Source organism: Frieseomelitta varia, unplaced genomic scaffold (assembly GCF_011392965.1).
Source record: "Frieseomelitta varia isolate USP_RPSP 00005682 unplaced genomic scaffold, Fvar_1.2 scaffold_840, whole genome shotgun sequence".
Classification (NCBI taxonomy): domain Eukaryota; kingdom Metazoa; phylum Arthropoda; class Insecta; order Hymenoptera; family Apidae; genus Frieseomelitta; species Frieseomelitta varia.
The window spans coordinates 17711-40458 of NW_025110635.1; the positions used below are offsets into that span (position 1 = coordinate 17711).

General features: G+C 34.6%; 1 protein-coding gene across 2 annotated transcripts in view; it reads right to left on the minus strand.

Moving 5' to 3' along the window:
- LOC122536478 overlaps positions 1–22104 on the minus strand; it is a 28098-nt gene extending 5994 nt beyond the window's left edge. The window contains exons 1-4 of one of the 2 annotated variants that reach the window (XM_043668871.1): positions 21601–22104; positions 20095–20271; positions 4578–4660; positions 2754–2841 (exon numbers count right to left, since the gene is read on the minus strand). In XM_043668871.1, coding sequence (XP_043524806.1) covers positions 2754–2841; positions 4578–4653 — 164 coding nt within the window. In that variant the 5' untranslated portion in view covers positions 4654–4660; positions 20095–20271; positions 21601–22104. Of the gene's footprint in view, positions 1–2753; positions 2842–4577; positions 4661–7869; positions 8239–20094; positions 20272–21600 lie in introns of those variants that run through there. The other variant, XM_043668870.1, reaches the window with a different exon arrangement.
- Positions 22105–22748: the final 644 nt, after the last annotated feature.

The following is a 22748-nucleotide window of genomic DNA, read 5'->3' on the forward strand; positions in this document are numbered from 1 at the left end:
AAAACCAACAATTTTGACTTGTACTCCTTTACTTTTTACCAGAGAGCTGTCGATAGAATCCAATCCACCTCATCACGAGAAACTACATGGAAAAGATCCTAATTCTAAAACTCTCCAACCCTTTTCATCTCTTCCTCTTCTTTCTCTTACTCTTCCACTCGTTCACCCTTCCATACTTCTCCAAAGACTGTTTCACAACCTCGTCAAGATTATACCAAAAACTATCCCCGTTATTGCCATTAGCCCTGCTGAAGCCGAACGAACTGGGGAACAGCCAAGGATATATAAACGTGACGATACCAAGTACTCCAGCTGCGAGAGCTGTGAAAGGAGCAGCTGCCAAGCTGAAGAACCCATAATGTAGGGGATTGACAAATGTGAAGTAAGTGAACACCGAAGCTATGGAATCCATGATACCACTCGGAGACAAATCAAAGTCGTCGTCGTCATCGTTCTGAGTTGGACGAGTCGGAGTGGTCGATCCCGCGCCTAAACCTGCCGGGGAAACGTTAGTGGATCCCGAAGAAGCGGGATTCGAAGCAGCTGGCGCGACAGCTGGCCGAACCAGAGAACTCCCACCTGGAGAATCGTTCGCTTGGCCAACCTCCGAGCCAACCACTGCCGAAGACTCTGAATTATCGTTCAAATCGCCAGTTAGAGGAGACTCGGCTGGAGGAGAGACTTCAGCTGGACTCGAGATACTGATATGAGTACCTTGGACTATTTCCACGTTGGAAACGTCGTTTGGTTGGAGATTCTGATTCTGCGGGTCTTTCTGAGAATCGTAAAAGTTCTGAGGCCACTGGGAATTTGGAAAAGTGGGCTGGTAGATGGGAACGGATTGATAGTTGGAACCTGGATCTATCTGACTGCCGTATTTGTTCAATTCTCCATAAACTTGATAGTCCTCGGTGTTAGGCTCGTCTTCTAGAGAAGAGGGTGTGGACTCGAAGACGTTAGTATTGAACACGTGGGAATTGATGATGATGTTCAGATCAGTACAACCTTCTTTGCTTTGAATGGTATTGTTAATCCTCGTGTAAGAGTTTATGAGAATCGTAGGACAACTTTGATCGTAGGTGACCAGTGGGGTCTGAGGTTTCTCATCCGACACTTTATTCTCGTCCGTGTACGAAGTGAAGCCTATGTGCACGTTTGGACCTGGCTTGGAGGTGGTCGACGTAGAAGGGTACAGTTGCGAGAGGATCAACGAAGGAGAATATGAACCAGAGCCTGAAGGAGCTGAAGAGTACGGAGGAGAATGTGAACCAATGCCCGAAGGAGCCAAAGAGGACGAAGGCGAATATAAACCGGACCCCGAAGAAGACAAAGAGGTCGCGGGACCTGAAGTAGAAACGTAAGGACCAGACACGACGGGTCGAGCAAATCCTGCAGGCACTTTCGTCCCAACCACCGTTCTATTTGGCTTCCTCGAGTCCGTATTTATCAAATGAACAACCGTATTCTGAGAAACTTGGGTCTGCGGGTTATGAACGAGAGGCTTCTGGCCGGCTGGCGGCCAATTTGGAATCTTCTCCGTGGCGTGACTCGGAGGACGAAGAGGATAAATGAAGCCAGGCTTCAACTCCTGGAGGACACTCGGCTTGGAAGGTTTGTTCGGCTCGAAATTTTGGTAAACTGGGTCGAAAGCGATAGTGACCGGACCGTTGAGTTGATCGCTCTCTATTATGTGGCTACCATTGGTCATGAAAGCCGGGATCTTCAGCCAGTGGACTATCTCTTGGAAATTGGGACTCGAGACAGGCACGTGGTAATTGAAAGTAGTGGAATTTCTCAATGGAAACGGCGTCTCTTCCTGTTTCAGGTCATCGTTCATGCTGGTGTACTGATCGTAATTATGAAGATCCTCGGCGTTTTGAACGGCGCTGTTGGGCCAGTTCTTCAAACTCATGTTTGGATTCGAATTGTTCTTGCTCGACTGAATTTTGTTCGAATGAATCTTATTCTGGTTCTTTCTCTTCGAGCTCGCGTGGTGACCTTGCGGTCGACGAGTTTTCGTTCTGTTCGAGTGTTTGGTGCTCGAATGACGAATCGGCAGAGGGAGGGCCAACGGAATGCCAACGTTCACGCTGTTTTTTTTGCTTTCTAGAGGCAACTCGGAGGTAGTCCGATCGCGAGCGATGAACATGCCGGTGATCTTTTTGATGGCCGCGACGTGATCGAACGGAGTCGTGGACTCGACATTTTTGCCCGAAGCAAGCGAGAACACTTCCCCCTGATTCGAGAACTCCGAATTCTGGCTCAAGGTCGTGCTACCAGATTGTGAATTATTCATTAGGGTATCGTTCGTCCTTCTCGACGATGAATTGTCGCGCGCGAGATTTCTAATGAAATTCGATCTGACGGGCCTCTTTGGATTCGAAATTCTCGATTGAACGCGCCTGTAACCTGCATTGAACCTCTGATTCGACAATTTTGAGAAAGGGTTCGTTGAATTTTGGGCACCGTGATTATTTCCAACTATCGATTGACGACGAAATACGTTTCTGTCTCGCCTGTCGTTTGTTGGTGATCGTTCGTGAAACATACTCGCAATCGACTGTTTATCGATTACTGCTCTCCTTGGATTTCTCGATCGAGATTTCAAGGAATTCCAGAAATTGTTCGAGTTAGGACGATGAGAGTTCGATTTGTCAACACTTACCTCGACGTTCGACTCGACAACGGGATCGATATTATCGCGGTAATAGCTAATGTAGGGAATAGTACTACTTCCGGAATTCCACGTGTACCTGCTATCTTCACGAACGGTCTGAGGGCCGCCGGAACTTCTCAGTTGCTCCGGGTTTGCTCTCGATGGCTGAACGTCGATCGATCCTTCTGAAAATTAATTAAAAATTGATGAAAATTCCTGAAATAAACGGAATGATTCGATATTATTTCACAATACAAGAAACTGGAAATACAATATTTAGGTAACAATCAAATGAGAAATGTATGTAATTAAAATTGTAATATTAATTTAAAATTAATCATTCAAATAAATTGTTCATTCGCCTCAAGTATGCAGTGCGTAAAGGTAAAGTTATGAATGATTGTAACAATTTATTTTAAATTTGGATATTTCATTCTACTCTGAATGTTACATTCTTAATATAGAGATTAGTTAATAAAATCAAGCAATTGAATCAAATTAAAAATTAATGTTGATTTCAATTGAGTTGTTCATTCTACTCTGAATGTTACATTCTTAATATTGAGATTAGTAATAAAATCAAGTAATTGAATCAAATTAAAAATTAATATTGATTTAGATTTATTTGTGTCTTTCAACTTTCTCAGGATTTTCGTGCTGTAAATAGAATCGACGTTTATTCTAAATTCTAACTACCGTTTATCGTTTCGTAATACGAATTGTGATATATTCTTATGTGAACAGTGGCTTCTTGACAGGAAGATTACAACAGAGATAATTAGCGAGCGAAATATAAATCCAGTTAGACGAATGAAAAAGAAGAAAGGAAAACGTTTGTGTTGCGAAATGAAATTTTGTAACAACCCGAGGAGGAATCAATCGGTCAGAAAATTTTAGTTGCGACTTCACGAATTATGTTTCCTGGTGAACGTGCAATCTGCGTGCAGACTGGTTCGCGTAATCACGTACCACGCGACGTGCTTTCCTCGGACACGGAACATCGTTGATATGATTGACATCATGAAATACCGATTGACTAGGAACAGTGGGCTTTGGTAAAAGAATTTTTATAAAAAAATAAGACTTTAGTATTTTTCATTCGTAGAAAGAAACAGTCGAGTAATATAAATAAAATTTTTACATGCAGAAAATGCAATTTTAGGATATTTTAAACATTAATGATAAAATATTGCTTGACCTTTATCGGATTAAACCCTAAGAACACAGTGAATTTTAAGCTCTTTCTATTTTAACTTTATTATTCTACTTTCTTATTATATTACAATCTTTTTATTTTATTGTTCTGTAAATTTGTGAAATTTCTTGATAAAGAACTATTTCTTGATAAAGAACTTCTATATTTGTACATATATATATATATAAATAGAACAAGGTATAATTAAGTGCAAATAATAAGCAGAGTGTTTATCATAATATGTAGCAGATAAAATAAATTTTTATTCGGATTTTGTTTCTTTAGTTATAAAAATTGTAAAACTATAAAAATCTAATTCACTGAGTGCAGAAAATAATCGCAGGAAATTCACGTTTTTCTAATAATAAGGAAGCTTCGAGAGGAAGTCTGTACAAGAAAACAAATCTAGACGAAACAAGTCAATGTACTATAATAATAATTCCAACAATTTGCCAGGCACGAAGGCCGATAATCCTTGATAATGAAGTAGCGCCTTGATTAGAGACTTGAAACTTCACCCTTAGTTAAATCGAAAGTTTCACGCAAACTAGCTATAATTAATCGACGATTGAAACGTCTGACTTCCACGGGAAAGTTACGCCCTTTCCTTTCGACTTTTTCGCGCGATAGTGTTTCATGTTTCCTCCGCGAACGAATCCGACTTTTATAATCGATAATCGTAACGATGTTCCTGAGAAATATTATAGTAAGAGGTGATTCTCTTACCGGTTCTTTGCGGCCTGGCGTCGCCCGATCCTGACAGCAACAGAACAACCACGACCTTTAATAGCTTCATCCGCATTTTTGCACTGAAACAAAAAGAGAAATAATGGTTTCATCTAACCGCGTGCAGTTTCTTGTCTGTTTCGATAATGAATTTTATAAACTTCTGTGTAATTTATCTTGTGTAATAATATAAATTATACACACTGTTTTAAAACAAGAAAGTTATAGATATTGAAATTATACATATTGCTTTCAGTAAATAACATACTGAATTTTATAATTTTATAAATTTCATAAATTTAAACTTGTGAATTAGAATTTTTTTTGCATTGAAAGAACAAAAAAAGAAAAAATAACGATTTGAAAAATTATCGATCCTTTTGTTAAATTTTCAGAGATATCCCGAGCATTTGATAAATGATTAATTAAAAACGAAATTCCACGAAACGAAGAATTAAAAAGCAAACGACAAATAAAAAGAAAAGTTAAGGACCACGGTTTCTCCTCGACCCAATATTCCAAACTGCCATCACCATTCAGAGTTCACGACGAACAGAATAATTTGAATAATTTTACCAGGAAGCGCGTCCATTGTCTTCATCGAGAAATTAACCTCGACCTTCTCGGAGGAGAGCCAAACTCGTAAGATGAATCATTTGACGAAACGATCGTTTAATAAAACGCGATCGAATATGAATATACAGTGTGGTAAATCACTGGAGGAATGACGCAATGACAATCGAAACGGGTGGTTCGATCGTTTTCGCGTGCAACACGTTAGGAATGTTTGATCGACGATTTTCGTACGAAGGTCTCGATCGAGGTGATCGTTTGTATTCGATTCTCATGCTCCGATCGTTCGCTACGCGATGCCGGCCGCATGAAAATGAGAAGCTTTGCGGCCGATCTGCCGTGCAGACATCGAGGAAGACACCATTGAATTCTCCCTTTGTTTTATGCAAATTGAAACCTTGCGACGAAACGTGGAGCGACAGTCTTTCTTCTTCTTCTTCTTCTTCTTCTCATTACAAGTAAGTTCTAAGAATTTCAATTTCATAATTCTATCTTGCCAAACATATCGAGAGAGAGAGAGAAAAAGAAGAAATTCAAAAATTCAAATCCCATCCCAACGAAATTCCTGAGCATCTCGAAAATTCAAATTCCTAAAATAACTAACATCATCCTGACAAATTCGAAACGCAAACTCTCAAACACTCAAGCAACTGAAAAATCTCTTCTCGAAAAATCCTGGTTGACGAATGTTGAAAAAATGTCAAAGAAAATAGAAATGAACTAAATAACCAATCATTCCAAGCGAACCAGTAAAGTAAATACTAATTTACCTAATAAAAGTTGTAATTCTATTCTACTCTAAAAACATTGAAGTTCTCGTTGAACTCCCAGCAAATACTACAAAACCGCACCAAACTCAATTAAACCGAAGCGCCGAGCGTCTGACCAACACAATCGCATTCTCCTTTCAATCAGGAGGGATCCGCGTTCCAAGCTCCCTCGGTTTTCTCCGTGAACGTCGTAAAAGTATCGTGTTCCTTTTTTTTTTTCTTTCTTTCTTTCTTTTTTCTGTTTCCTTTCGTTTTGTACCGTTGCATCCTTTTCGTTGATGCTCGCGTCCGGTAACGGTACCGGGACTATCGGTCTTCTTAGTCCCCTCCCTCATCCCCATTTGCATGTACCAGCATGCACGAGGTGCATCCTTCGGCGTAGGTTGGTCAGCGTGTCAGAAACTGCTGTTAAATCGTCGTAGGATATCGTAGCTGGATTACAGCGAGCGTACACGTGTACCGTTACGTCGAAATACTTTTGATACGTGCGTCGCGGATCGCGAATGTCGTTTCGACGATCCATCGTCACGGTACTTGCTCTGAATGGACCATTTTCACAGCCATAATCTCGCGTTCTGTCCAGTGGACGGGTTTCAAATCGGCGAGTTTCTGGATATTTTTCCAGCTCGTTTTCGATAAGATTCGCAGCGAATCTTTTGCTCGTTAACTGTTACTGGTTAAGATGCACCAAAGATGAAGAGAATCGGTTTTGAGTTAATAATTAATACTAATTTGGAGGGACTGATTTGATTATTTGATTATTTGTTGATATTTTACAATTCTAAATTATATTAACGATACGTGATTACATTTATATAATTATGTAATTAAAATTATATTAATAATATTATTAATAATATTAATATAAAAATATTGTTCTTATTAATATAATAATATTATTATTAACATTATAATTAATAATATTATTAATGTTAATAATAATATTTAATATAATATATTATTATATATTAATATCTTAATTTTGATTAATAATTAATATATTAATATATTATTAATATATTATTATTATATATTAATATATTAATAAGAACAAGATTTTTATAACTTCAAATTTATGCATAAATGTATAAATATCTGCAGTCTTAATTAATCGTGTAATTCAGATTACATGTTAGATTAATATTCAAATTGAAGTCCGGAAATTTAAGTTTCGAGAAATTTAATAATTCAAAAGTAGATTTGTTTATTGCTTACTTAATCAATTTATTAAAGTATAATATTGGATATGAAAGCATAATCGTATATGAAAGAATTTTTAATTTCTGAAAAATTGGATAATATGTAGATGATTGTTTTGAGATAAAAATTGAGAAACATTTATTAAGTGAGAAACAATTCATTACTTTTCCTGTATTTTTCTTTCATTTTAGTCATATCATCATGGAAAGTTTCTTCTTCTTATTTCTTTTAATATAATGTTTCAGACTTTCTTCAGAGAAATTAGTACTTTATAATGTTAATTATATGAACATTGCATATTCCTATTCTATAAAAAGTTTCACTACTATATAATTTTCTTTGAATTCAGACGTCAAACTTGCTCTACCGTCTACGAACCGTCAGAAACCTGTCCAAGTTTAAAGTATCAACTAGTAAATTCTCAAAGGAAACAATTAGTATCTGAATTTCAAAATTCTTGTAACGATTAAATAAAAAGAAAATTCGTGACAAAAAAATTCATTGCCATTCCAAACTACTCACTAAACTTAACTTAACTCTCATACTTTGAATGAAAATTAGTCTACTTTAAAATCTCGTACACTTTGCAATTTTCGCACACCATACAAATTGAAAAACCCTCGAACCTCTTTTGATCTCAAAACTCTCTTCGAAGCCGCAATTTAACGACAAGAAGCCAATTCTCAAAATCTCAAACTCTCCGCGACTCTCGCCCACCAAGAACTCTCACCAAGAAATTATTTTCTTACCTGGATCTCAAAATTCTCCTCGAAACCGCATTTAATCGCCAAACACGCGAAATAATTAAATAGAAAGAAGCACACTGACGGGGGCGGGGGGGGGGCCAAATCTCAAATCTCGAACGCGAGACACTACCAAGTGACAAGCTACTCCAGTTAAATTCGAAAACAAATTACAAAGCTGCACACTTTGCGAAACTCGACTGTGCTGCGCTGTAAAAAAAAGAAAAAACGAAAAGAAACCGAGGGGCAGAAAACTCAGGATCGTTGGCAAGTGACAACCGCCTAGGAGGAACCGCGAGTGTCGTCCAGGATCGCGGGACGATGTTTCGACAATGGTGCACGGCTGACTGAATCCACGGCTCGAAGGTTGAAGAAGTGGAGGGCCCCTGGTGCACGCAGCCTGGCCACCGGGTAATCCGGCAAGGTGGAGAGGCGCCTCATGCACGAGAGTCATCGGGAACCCGTTACTCCGCGTTGCCTACGAACGAGATCCGCTCGGGTTGAATAACCTTACGCCGCCGCGCGTATGCTAAAGCGTGTTCGTGACTACCTTGGCCGATCACCTCCGGGAACTGGGTGAATCTTCGCCGATTCCTCGAGCGAACGAAAACGGGGAAGGACGCGCGGAAGAGAGCCTCGATTGGTATCACTTGAATGATGTAATACGCACGACGTGCGAAAAAACCGTGGGCAATTCGGTGAGAAAGGTACGGCGATAGAGTCTGCCGTATGAACGTATTACTATGCGGAGAAAATATTTGAGTTTATTATATTATTTAATATATATTATGTTTATTATATTATTTAATATATATTATGTTATATTAAGTTTATTACATTATTTAATATATATTATGTTATATTAAGTTTATTACATTATTTAATATATATTATGTTATATTAAGTTTATTATATTATTTAATATATATTATGTTACATTAAGTTTATTACATTATTTATTATTTATATTACAGTGGAACTCTGTTGATATGAACTCTATTTATTTGAGCCAAATGTCAGCCGGTATTGAATGAACTCATGCTGATTTGTTCGAAGTATTATATTAGGTGAATAATTAGCGACAAAGGGGAAAAATCAGTGAAGTTCTGCATATGTACATGAACTCTAATTACGGAGTGACGCATGGTAGAAAGTTTAAAATTTATATTTGACATGGTGCGTGTATATATGCTAGACGTTTTTATAAACATAAGTAATTCATTCTGAGATACATATGTATTACGTTTATTTTAAACGTAATATTTCATTTTGTAAGATTATCTCGTGCTATTTGCCTTTTAAACTTTCTTCTATCCGCTATTGTATACGAACTGTCCGTTCTTGGACAAGTTCTGAAGTTTCGTCGTATAAGAATATTTAATTTGAAATTGATCCTTCGAAATTCGGATTATTTGATTCAATAGTTTCATTGAAATTTAGATTATTTAATTTTCTGCGGAAATGCGAAGGGAATTTTATTTATGATGAAGCATTGTTATAGTAAAATATAAGATAAATAACTGAGTATATTAAATAAACATATCGATTAAGCTGCTCGTACTGAACTTTCAGAAATTTTGGTTACCCAGTTATAAGCACCGAAAGGACCTAAAGACCTAAAAGGAACTCGCACACTGAATCATTATAACAGTGCTCGAAAGAAATAATAACTAGCATTTCACGCGTTAAGCAACCCATTCCTCTTCTGGCATTCTACTTCGACCATACGTACGTACGTTTCACTGCCACACGCGACAATAAAAATTCCCGCGAGAAATCTCGACACTAACTATACGTAATTAATTAATAACAACGTTGTTCTGTAATAACGAGGCTTTATCACGTTGCACGCGTAAACTCTTTCTCGCCAGTAATACCTCGCGTTACATTCAGCTACCATTAAGGATAAATCTGTTTTTCTCCTTTCAGTTCCCGGAAGTCGATCGGGAAACTGTAACTCAGCAGGGAAATCGAATTGACGTAGTTTGGATAATACAGTTAAATGATCTGAGGATAAAAGGTTATTAGGATCTTTTAAAACGAGCAGCAAGTTTCTCGAGATCTCTACGAGTATTTTCTATGGAGTATTGTTCAACGTGGTTCAAAGAATAATATAGCTTGAACTCTTATTTTTACCGTTGACTCTATTTGACGGTGGAAAGCTTCTGCGATTTCTCATCGTTAGATTGTGAATATTTATGGAGATTTATATTTTTATGGGTGAAATTCATTCTGCTATGATCCTTGAATTTTTATATCTCAAACATTACTACCATTTCGGTAGAGAAAGAGGAAGTTTTAGGAAATTTTTATGAAATTAATTATTTATTTCTTTAAAATTAAAGTGACAATAGTAAAATTTCATTCTGTTCAAACAGAAGATATTTTTTATGGTTAAAAGATATTACCGAGTCAAAAATGATCGAAAGGATTGAACGATGAATAAAATATGTATTCGACGAATGAATTTCTTTATTGCTTTATGAATCATAACTAACAACATTCGTTACTTTTTTATCTTCTTTTTGTCACCTTCATTTTTTTGAAATTTCCTAATTTATATTTGAAAGAAATTTCTTCTCAAACGTGAATTACTGCGACGCGATTTTGATGATATCTAAGAAAAAGGATGTCAGATACCGTACACAACACGAGATATGAGTAATCCATGCGCGGTTAACAGTTATACTATGGTATTTTAATTCCCGGAGAAGTTAATTGAAGTTTAAAACTTTCACAATTCTAGTTAAAACTGGATAAAAAATGTCATCAAACATTTATTTTTCGTGAAATTTCAAAAACAGAAAATTACTAATTATCAATACTAATAAATTGTTTTACTATTAATGAGATAAATAAATTTTGTACGTCGTCAATTAAATTACATAGTCAATTAAATATTCTATCTGAAGCTATAAATTTATTTGAAAGAACGTAATCTATCATAGCTAGTTTATCAATTCATTAATATTTTTATTCCTAAATCAATCCTGATACAGAGCCTTAATAAAAATAAGTAAAAATAAAACTACTCAATAGAAATGAATAAAATTATTTCGCCAAACTTATAACTGTTTAATTGACAAAATTTCATCTACCTTCTATATTATTTTGAAAATATTTTATCTGAATTCTTGCACATTAAAGTTTCTCATAAAAATATATACACAAACTTTGGCATTCCGATCGATTTATTTATTAAACAATTAACTAAATAACAAAGAATTGTGAATTCTCCACAAATACATAAATATTCGCACTCTTATCATTACTTAACAAATTCTTATATATACATACAAAATAATTCTAATAAATTAAATATCAAAAGAAATTTGTAAAATTTTCCAAAAATGAGAAATCGTTACCTGCTAATAGACTGCAGATTTTTATGCAAACACATTTCTTTCTGAAAATAATTTAAAAAGACCATATAGTATCATGTACCATAATAACTACTGATATTTTGAATATTTCATACATTTTGTGTGCAGTCTATGCATTTTTGTAACCTCGAATTTTACACAAATGCATGAAACTTCTGTTCATACAAGAATGAACAGTTCCAAAGTTCCAAAATTTTAAATAAGCTGAATAACTGAGAAAAACGGTGTTTCTCAAAAATTGAAGAGGGTATATCGAATATCATCTCTGACTCTATTAAAACATTTTGCCTTCTATTTTCTCTTGTTTTTCTCCCACATTTTTGTGTCAATTACAGCCACGCGATGGATCTCGACCTAGAATCGAGAAAAACGGATCATGGTACTCCGACATGCCTTTGTAATCCTAGTAGAGACCGTGAAACCGGTTCCAAGGGTACGTTCACCGCGATAGTGATCGCCGAACACGTAGCAGGTCTGTTTTTAAAGCACGTCCTGGCTTGATGCGTACTGCTGATCTACTTGCTTCTTAATGACGTTACACTATGCAAGAAACATAAGAATGCCCCGGCCACGTGGCGTGATATTTTAAATATCATTTTATCACGTTCTGAGTGGCTGTAGTAAATTTTAAACTAAACTTTAAACTAAATCGATAACTATATCTCAGACTACAAATATAAATAACCTTTTGAATGATACTGTTATGGATGTAATTAACTTGTAAATTTATCTTGTAAATTTAATATCCTAATCCAATTGCTATCGATTTTAGAAGAGATAAAATTCAACTTATCAATACCCTATAATTTATTATCCGCTATTATTATGTTAGAAACGGATTAAATTCAGTCTATTAATTTTTCCAGTTAAATATTTACGCTACGCGAAGCCATTACATTTATGACCAGATTTCACTGCACGCGAAAATGACGTTGACAGTAATCGACAGAAATACTATATGGCTCCTGGAAAAACTGGTTCTGGACGATGAACGAGTGATATCTATTTGAAAATCATTCAAACGAAACGAGGAACGCGCGAACGTGACAACGCGGCGGAGGTGGACAGTCACTTCCGGTGCTAGCGCCATCAGCCACGCCGGAACAATATTAGAAAAAAGATAGGAAACAATAGCTAATTATGCGATTTTTCGATCGAAAGAAAAAAAAAAATGCGTTGATAAATTGTAGAAGTAAGTTAAAAGATGGATTAAAAATTTTTAATCGACAGGAGATAAAATGCTCTAATCGTGTCAGAAGTTTGTTTCAAACTTTCACTGTGATATATATATATATATATATTTTTTTTTAAATGATTGTGGACTTTCTCGCGCAGTAATCAATAATTATTATATACTAACTATGATTACGCTGTCAGCTAAAATTCTAATGAAATTTACATAGATTTTCTATTTAAAGTTAAAAAAATCTACTCGCTGAAAATATCTTAGCACATTATGTATAAAAAATAGACATGTCTGCCGTCGTACAGTATAATACAATTGCATTATACTATATGGAGAAACTATCGAAATAATAAATATTAAAACATTAAAATAATAAAATTTATAAATATTATTTAATATTAAATTAATTGTGAATTACATCCTTGGTCGCCACTGTACATATAGTTATAGGAAAATGTAAATAGTGCAAAAATATGCAGAATGTACGTGATGGGCGATAGTTGATTTTACTCCGAAATTCGAGGAAGGAAGCCAAAGATTGAAATAGATATGCAAAATATTATCATATCAACAAGTGGCAAAAGAAATTCAAGCTCGCGCTTGAACATATGTGTTTCTCGAGTTATCGTGCGAGATCTGAGAACGTTGAATATGCATAAGCATCGGTACATTTAAATAGCTGGAGCACCTAGCCTGAATAGTAAAAAAGTATCAAGATAACTGTAATTACCATCCCACAGAGTAGAACTAGTAAGTCGAGCACGCAGTTCAACGGCTGTGAATAGATACATGTATATTTCGAAGGAAGTTAGAAAAAGATTGGTATGTCTGGTCTTACATTGCTTCGAACTAATTTTAACATCGAACTCGAATAAAAAGTAAGTCTATCTTTGAAGTTCAGTAATTACGAAAAAGAAGGAGGAGAATAAAATTCTTTTTCTTGACAACGATTCTGCTTCTACAAATAATTTATTTTCAATTGACTTCAATATATTTTTTTTCAATAAAAACAGACTTTAAATTGAACTCTAAAGTCAGGAAAAATATTAGCTATTTTTAAAAATAAAGAAATTGGTATCAACATAAGTTTTGGTAATGTATATTCTATTATTTTTATTTAATTTTTTGAAATAAAAATAATCTCTCGAGTAAGTTGATTTGTTTTCAAAGAATAGTTACCACTTTCACAGGCAAAAATTTACGAAGTGTCGAAAGATTGTCCCAGAAGAGAAAAAAATTTAGTAACATATTAATTTATGAATCGTCATTAATGAAAAAAAAATACAGAAATTCTAAAAATACACTCTCGATATCCAAAATGTTTTGTAATTGATAATATAATCGAAAAAATAAATTAAACATACAGAATACAATTAGGATTTCTTTCCGAGAAAATTCCTTTGAATATTTGTTCAATGCTAATACTTAACTACGTTTCGCCTTACCAAATTTCACTATACGTTTACTCGCGTTCATGCATTGGATATTAGAGAACACATAATGAAACAGGAAGTTTAAACATGAAGATAAATGTTATTGCTTCAAACAACATCTAAAATGTTTTACATTCTGTTGAACACGTACTATGGATGAAATTGATCGTATGTAAACGTTTTGTTTCATTATACATATGTAATGAATATACATATCCATTATACAGTATAATAGACACAAACATACAACATAATATAATATAACAAATAAATGAAGATATTAATTTACAATCAGACTTGTTCATATTTGAAACATAATTAAATGAATCATATTTAAAGTGATAAAATTACGCGTGAAAAGATTTTAATTCTCGAAATTTTATTCGTTAAGAACAATACTTGCCTATAAGATACCTTTATAATTCGTTATAAACGTTCATCTCGAACATCCAATTTCATTAACTTTAAATCCTATGCATATGCATAACACCCATAACCATATGCATAAATAATCAACTATATGTATTAAACAAATTCTTTCTTATAATGTTGAACAAAGTCTCTAATTATCTGTTTAGTATTTTATGTAACGTTTATTTTCAACCAAAGTACTTACAACAACGGACTGTCGTCCAAACACTAATTGTAACAAAAATGATACTTGCGAGTGGAGCCGTAGGAGATGCGCACAGGCAGTACGATGATGATCTACTTTGTAGCGTGGACCTCGGTATAGAAGAACTAGTGATACTCTGTGCGTTGGAGTCGGGCCTTATATACCCCCGACTCTTTTTGTGTCTTTTACAGATCGAAGGGTCTGGAAATTTATTGTTTAATTGGGATCCGCACCGTCAGGATCACGAGGATTTTTTTGGCAATTACCTCATGGCCTTGACGGTACTGCGTCCACGTCGTTGAGGGCGACATGTTTATTATATTATTTTTAGTACTGTCCCCTATAATTTATTATGCTAACTATAAATATACGTTTCAATTGAATCTGTTTTCCGAGATAAGAAAATTGAATATTTCCCTATTACAATCGTGTAGTAATTAGCGGCTGCATAATAATGTTACCTCATTTGCACTCTTCTTTCATGTTAATGAGACCAATTATAAAAAGATCAAGATGTATTCAGGTTATGAGCATGCTTTACCGCTTTAAATACTCCACTTTGTGTTTGTATATAGCATGAAGAATAAATCGAAAACGAAATAACGAGCAATTATCAAACGGTGATAAACGAAGTCGTAAATATCCACGTTATTATAGCCAGAAAGAAAAATTGAAATTTCTATGTGTTCCATAGAATTTAAAAACCTCAGAAGAAAATAACTTGGAATTCCTTTGGCCTAAATAAAGAATTTACTATCGTTACGCAACACCCACACAGACGTTCTTCTGTGGTTCGAATACGTTTGCGAGCCACTGTATGTGATACTAATTTTTAATTGATGCCGATCGGAAAGTATTTAGTCGAGGAAAATTTACATTAGAATGAAACCTTAGCAATTTGAAAATTTCGCGTAAGCAAATTAACGCGTGCTAAATTAAAAGATTTAAACAAACTTTTGCTAGTTGTATCTAAACCTTGAATTTAAATTGAACTCCTATTAAAAATCAACGGACACTTATTGCACAGTCTGCAATCGTGTAAACTGTTTCCTCGAGAACAAGTCGATATATAATGAAACTCTATTGACGAAACGCATGAAACCATGACGCATTGAAGATAGAATATTCTCTAAATCGAACTACGTGCATCCCTACGAAGCAAAGAGAGCAAAATGGCAGGAACTAACTCTCCCGGAAGGTGTGCTCATAATGGGAGAAGGTGGTTACCGTGCCAGAATCATAGGCAGCCGATGTGGGACATAGCGGCACTTCTTACGGCCATAGATACCTTTCCCATCTGTTACCAAACGACGCCTGTCGACCTCACTGTCGCCAGACCATTTCGACGCGTGCCCCGTGAGCACTATGGAAAAAGAAGAGAGAAAAAACAAAAAGGAAAGAGGAAGAGGAATACGTAGCAATTAATGCCGCCTCCGTGAAACAATAGCCCCACCACGGGCTTTCATTATCATCGTGGAAAATCCGTGAAGAACTCGCGTATTCGTGAGAGTTGACGTATGTAACTCTTTCGTGATTAGACAGGAAAATCATGATGGAACGGTTGTTACTTTTAAGCGTGGGAATTTCGTTGAGCGTTTAACATCGAAGGGGACTATTTTCGGTTGTACGGAGGTAATTGATTGCTTAGACTTCGCGATTTCACGTGATTTTATTTTTATGAGAAAATTATCAAAGTTATGTTTCTGAAAGATCGACTCGTGGTAATTGGGAAATTTCTTTGGAAAAGATATTCTGGTATTTTGTGATTAAATACGAATATCTGTGAATGTACGAACATTGATTCTGACTGTTCAATTGTAAGATATTTAGTTAGAAACTAGGCGAAAGCAAAAGAATACTATTAACACTTTGTATCTGATAGATTTGGAGGCGCTCTTTACTTGTTAATTAACATTAACACTTTGAAATCTTAACACCGTCAAAATTTTGGAGCAAGAGATTTTATTTCTACATTTGTAATTTATCATTCAAGATATAATTTCTTTTCTTTGATGGGAATCATGATAAATTGATCCTGACGTTATTTGTGCGAAATTAAATACTTGATCCAAGAAAAGCATTTTTTTTTTTTTTTATAATATTTGAACTTTCTTGAATAGATAGTACTTTATACGTGAAATATAAAAATTAAAGGAGAAACGTAAAATAATTTTTTAATAAGAATCTCATTGTTGTAGAAAGATCGAATGAACGTCATAATTCTTTCTCTAGTATATAAATCATCGTCGATGACTCGAGACTGAACGACTCTCGTGATAAGTCTTGCCCAATTAAACACGACGATTAGAAGATTACTAGAGACACGTAAACTGCAATACGTTGACAAAGGGTTGCATTTCAAAATAGAAACGCATGAAGAATGTGTACAAGAGCAGTTCGTAGAATATCTACTAAAAAAAAAATAAAATATGACTACATTTCGTCAAATTGAATATATTTTTCTAAATTTACTGAAAATGATTCGCAAGCAACAACAAACCGCAAGATCCGATATTGACGATAAGACAAAAAAAACGGAAGAGATCATGATCACGCATGACGGAACGACTACTCGAATTAAAATTTCCGCCGGTGTCGATTACACCGCAACGATTCACGCAAGGATTACATCATCGACGTGTAATAAATAATTAAGAGCAACGTCCTCGGATCGGTAGAACGGGAGCGTTTCCGGAACGAGCACCGTTATCGATCGAAAACGTCTTTTGAACGCGAGTCGTTCAACCAACCAACCGATATCGCGTAAATAAACTGTTTTGCATGTACTCGTTAGAAAACCAGACGAGGACGATCCGCTGGGGGAACAAAAAATAGATCGAGAACGGTGTTAATTAAAATCTTAAAACTTTACAGGCTCCAGGCCTTACGAATACGAAAATTCTCGTTCGACCAGCTGAACAGGATACGCATCCGGCGTTTAACGTTACATATTACTGCTCTTTCTCTTTAATAATGAGATTTGGACACGCCTCGAGCCGAAGTGCAACAAAAATTTCAATAAAAATGTACCAAAGTCGAACGTGTTACGTAGGATAGACGTTCAGAACGTGTCGCTGCACTCTCTTTGCTCATTAGCAGTCATTATTCACTAAAAGAAGAAAAGTTAAATTATTAGTAAGTGTGAAAACAGTGAAGAAGAAATAAATGAATAAAATCGTTAGATCAAAAACGATTCTAAACGAGATTACGAAAATGTTCGCACGACGATACTTATCTGACACATTCATTTTTAACTTTTCAATCCCGTGTAAAATGTTGTCCACGTAAAAATTCAAATATTAACAAAAATAGCATCTTGGATCAAGTAATTTAATTTCTCACGGACAGTAAAATCAAAATCAATCTGAATATCATCGTCATGGTCAGAATTGGATACATTTTTCAGTAAACCGTAGCAAAATTCTTTGATAATCGAAATTAAATACGCTTCGAAATATTGTAGATGGAGTAAAATGGAATAAAAAATGGAATAAAATTTTGATAATTTATTGCGTTGAACAAATGGATATAAATTAAATAAAATAGATATAAATGAAATAATTGATCTACCGCGTTCGGTTACTGTGGCATATAATAAATAGATAAGTATATTAATAAATAGATAAGTAACGCAAGTAGTACAGATCAATATATCATTATACGCGAAACTGTTGATCAATGAAATTGAATGGAATGAAATTAGTTGGGATTTGTTTGAATAAAAAAATTCGCGCGATCTTTGGTGATAAGATGAGGGAATTATTTTGCAAAGAGCACGACGTTGATGGACATCGGGGATCATCGATCGTGAAGAGAACGAAAGTTTCAAGGAAACCAGAAACAACACCCAAGAAGGAAAAAGTAACTTCGACTCCTTGAAACGGTGCTAATTGCTGCCATCGTGATAATTGACGAACACCGTGAAACCTTGGGATACCAACTCGTTTTCAACAACTCGTATTCCCATATGCTCCTCGTCTTAAATAGAATGGATCGCGAGGCGTTACTTTTAAGAATACATTCGACGAGAATGAATTCAAATATGTTATGTGCAAATTTAATTTGAAATAGATGAGCATCGTAATGTGAAAGGAAATCCTAATTGCAAGAGACATTTACGAAGAACAGAATTTTATATCTCTCGGTGATTTTGGGAAATAGAAAAGAATCAAACAATAGTCGAAATTTTATGAATAATTTGCTGTACATTCTCTATATTTGAAATCATTCTTCTTGAATGGAAGCACTTAAGTAATCGTAAGTATAAATATTAAAACGTGGGAAAATGTAGTTTATTGTTTATAGCACTCATAGTTGCGAAATTATGATGAAAGAAATTGAAAAATTATATATACAAACAATTCAACAACATTCTGCGATACTATTTCTTGTTATCACGAAAATTCTACAAAAAAATACAGCAACTTGTGGAGGGAGGAAAAAAGTATCTAACGAAATATAATGAAAATTCTAAAGATAAGAGCAATACAAAATTGTTTGACAAGCAATGAAACAAAACAAAATATAAACGAGAAGAATATTTTTCAGTCAATAACCGAAAAAGATGTTAATGAAAACGGGAAGAGAGACGTTGAATCGAATGAATCGAAAGATAAAATGATTATATTCAGAAGGAGGCGTTCTGCTGCTCGCGAAAGTGCGCGCTAATTATACCTTCATTAATTACATCGCGTGTAAAAAGAAAATTCAAAAATGTTTGTAAACAACGCCAGCAACGTACCATCATTCACCGACGATTTCCTGCATGAAATTCTGATTACCCTCACTATAATGGCCACCTACATTTTGCTCCTCCGCGAGCATCGTATTCCACGCGCGATAAAATCGCCTCGAAGCTTGATTGCATCCGTCGTGACTTTGTAAAACTCGTAAATTGTATTTCAATGATCGGTGGAGCATTGAATATTTTCTCCTCGCCTCACTGAATATTTTACTTCAATATTTTATATTACATTTGCTATTACTATAATAACTGATTTTTGAAAACATTAATATATCATTCATAAAATATTGCCAGCCTATATCTGACTGGCTGACTGATTCATTGATCCACTTTTTTTTAAGAATCTTTTGCTATAAATTATTGAATGTTATTTTTAGGAAATTGTTAAATTGAATTTAAATTAGGCCATTAAATTTCATTCTAATTCTTAGGTCACTGTCAAATTAAATTTAAAATTCAAAAGAGAGAGAGAGAGAAAATTCTAATTTTACTCTCGACTTTATAAAATCGCAATTAAGAGTATCAAATTTTGAAGTTTCCAACTTTTTACTTCTCCATCTTTTAAATCAATTTTTCTAAATTTTAACTTCTACTTTCCAATCTTATCAATTTGTAAGTATTCCAACTTTTACCATTTACCATATGTTATTTCTAATCGCTTCAATTTCTTCAAATTCCAATTTTTAATTCTTTCAATAACTGAAACCTTCAGTTGTTTCAATATAAAAAATATTATAGAATTAAACACCATCTTTCAGTTACTTTAACTTTAAAAATTATCACTTTTTAATTATTGGTTTAGTTATTTCAATTATTCATTTTAAAAATTGTCGTTGATATAATTCCCAAACAAGTTGAAAAGTACTTACCAACTTTAGATCGTAAATATTTCTCGTTCTTTTCTTTGATTTCCTCTTTTATTTGCTGCAGAAGAATGTTGGTCAATTTCGTTTCGTTTTATACTGATTGAATCGCCTGTTGTGATATCGACTCAATTCACTTGATCGACAACTTTCTGGTTGGTGTCAGTGGCAATACTTCCGCTTCTGAAATAGGACATTGTTTTATGGTCAAGGTAATTGACTTTGTCAAGGTTTCAATCGTTCGTTCAAATCGTGCGTGAAATAATCGAATTTATTTATTCTATGTTGTACTTATCCTTCTTCCTGTACATACAATTTTATTTGCAAATGTTCAAAGAAAGTGTGACAAAGATGTAAAGATTATACGACAAGCTGAAAATCGTAGCGATACAAATCAGATATTGTAAAAAAATAATTCGAATTTAATTTTCAAGTTCTTTTCAAATCCAAGTTTCAATTTTTTTCTTAAACTCCGCTACGAACATTTTAAATTTTAAATTTCGAACTTAAAAACTTAATTAACTCAAATCTAATTTTCATAACTTTTAATGTTTCCTTGCTTCTCGCTGGGAATTTTCCAAAAGCCACAATGCATGTATCAAATCATTTTATGTAAAACCTATCAATGAATTGATATAGATAACTATATATACAATACTGATGTATAATACATAACTATTCCGAGCCAGCCGATTATTTGTCGAACGCAGTTAAATTGAAATGTCAATGTTAAACATTGCGAGAAAATTCAAGTGTTTTCACATTCGTTTAGAAGTTCGATTTATATGTAGATTACTGGCTTTCCTTTTCTATCAAGAGATATTGGCAGCTTCCTGCACGCCGGACTTTCTACGAGATAATTTATTATTATTTGCATCGAATAAGATCAGATGGCTCGTCTACCTACATTCTACGATATCGATGTTGCTTTTCAAGCTTACGACCAATGAAAACGTGTATGTCAAAACGTTGATTCGCGAATAATGCGTGCAAATCGCCGTTACTCTGGTATGGCGATATTTTCTCTTCTCCTTTTGTCGTATCCAACAGATTGGATTCTGATAAAACGGGAACACGTTTCTAAAAACGTACAGCATTTCTTCCTGCTTCTGTCGATCTCTCGATTTGACATTTACAATAATTTTCTTTAATAATCACATGATAAAAATAATAATTTTCTATGACTTTCTTTTAACAATAAGCAGATACTTTCGATTTGAAAAACAATTTCATATAAAATAAGTTTTATCAATAGTCTATCGATATGATTTCTCGTTTCAACTTCTCCTAAATCTTTCTTTCTCTTTATTTAAACGAGAGCAAAATTGGGAATGCGAAAGTTCAATGATAGTAGCAAGGTTTATCTCTAACAACTCTGCATAAAAATCTAATCTGTCTACTAAAAAACCTACAATCTATTAAATTTATTAAGTACTTATATCTATCGATTAAAAATGTTTCGCACAAATAGAAAATAGCACGTATGAATCTTTCACAAAAAAGTGATCTTACCTTGTAAGATTTCTTCTCGTTCAAGGCGTCACAGTGCTAACAAAGTCCTGTATAACTTCCTCGCGGTTAATTACCTCTTCTTTCACTCTTCTCTTATCTTCTTCTCTCTCATTAGAAAAAACAATCTCTCCTCTCCCAAAAACAAAATCTCCCATTTCTCAGAGTCGTTCTTAAACTTCTTTTCGCCATCGTTCAAATACATTCTTCGAGAAAGGAGGAACAATAACGATCGAAGCGAACAGAGTTTGTTTTTCACCTCTTTAACCATAAAACTCGCTTCGCTTCCCTCTTTCTAACTTTCTACTCATCTTCGGTCTTCCTCACCTCGTAAAATCCAAGTTTCCTCCCTAAGTACTCTACTAATCCTGTTCCTGTTCACCTCCGCTCGTTATTCAACGAACCGCTTCCTCAAAAGTGATCTTTGCTTCACGCCTCGTAAACTTGGAAACAATACGCCCTTTCTGTTTTTGCAGTTCGAATCGATTTTTCGCTGCTATCTCCGTTCCGTCTTTCTACGACGTCGCTTTTACTCTTCTCCGAGGGTCGTTCGCGATTTTGATCACTTTGTCTTTTTTATTTTATTTCACTTAAGATTTCAGATTACTTTTCTAGAGAAGTGAATGAATCTCGGAATGATGCCAGACAGAAATAATATTCTCTTTTTATTTCATTGCCTGATCGATCGATGAGTGACTTTTTGATTCGGAAGAATATTTTCCAATTATTCTTCTCTCGTATTCCAGATGAATCTTTGTTGATACTTGATTCAAAAGAATTTAATTACTTTTCTAGAGAAGTAATTTCAGCATCGTATTAATTCTTCGATTGTTTACTGTTCGAACTTGAAGGACTGCTTTCCAAATAATTTTGAAATCCAAGTAATAATATATTTCCTCTTCGTTCAATGATACTCGTCAACGATCATGCGCTGTTGCTGCAAACATTGCAATCTGAAAACTGTGTCAGATACAAGAAATCGAACGAACGTGGCAAAGGAATAATATTCTCTCTCTCTCCTCTTAGTTTTCAATCAGAATTATATTTTCTAAATGTTCTTCTAAAGTATCCTCGAGATGTCGTGTCGAACGAAAGAGATCGAGGAGACCTTGAAAAAGCAACGACACTATTCTCGTTCCGTTCAATCACGC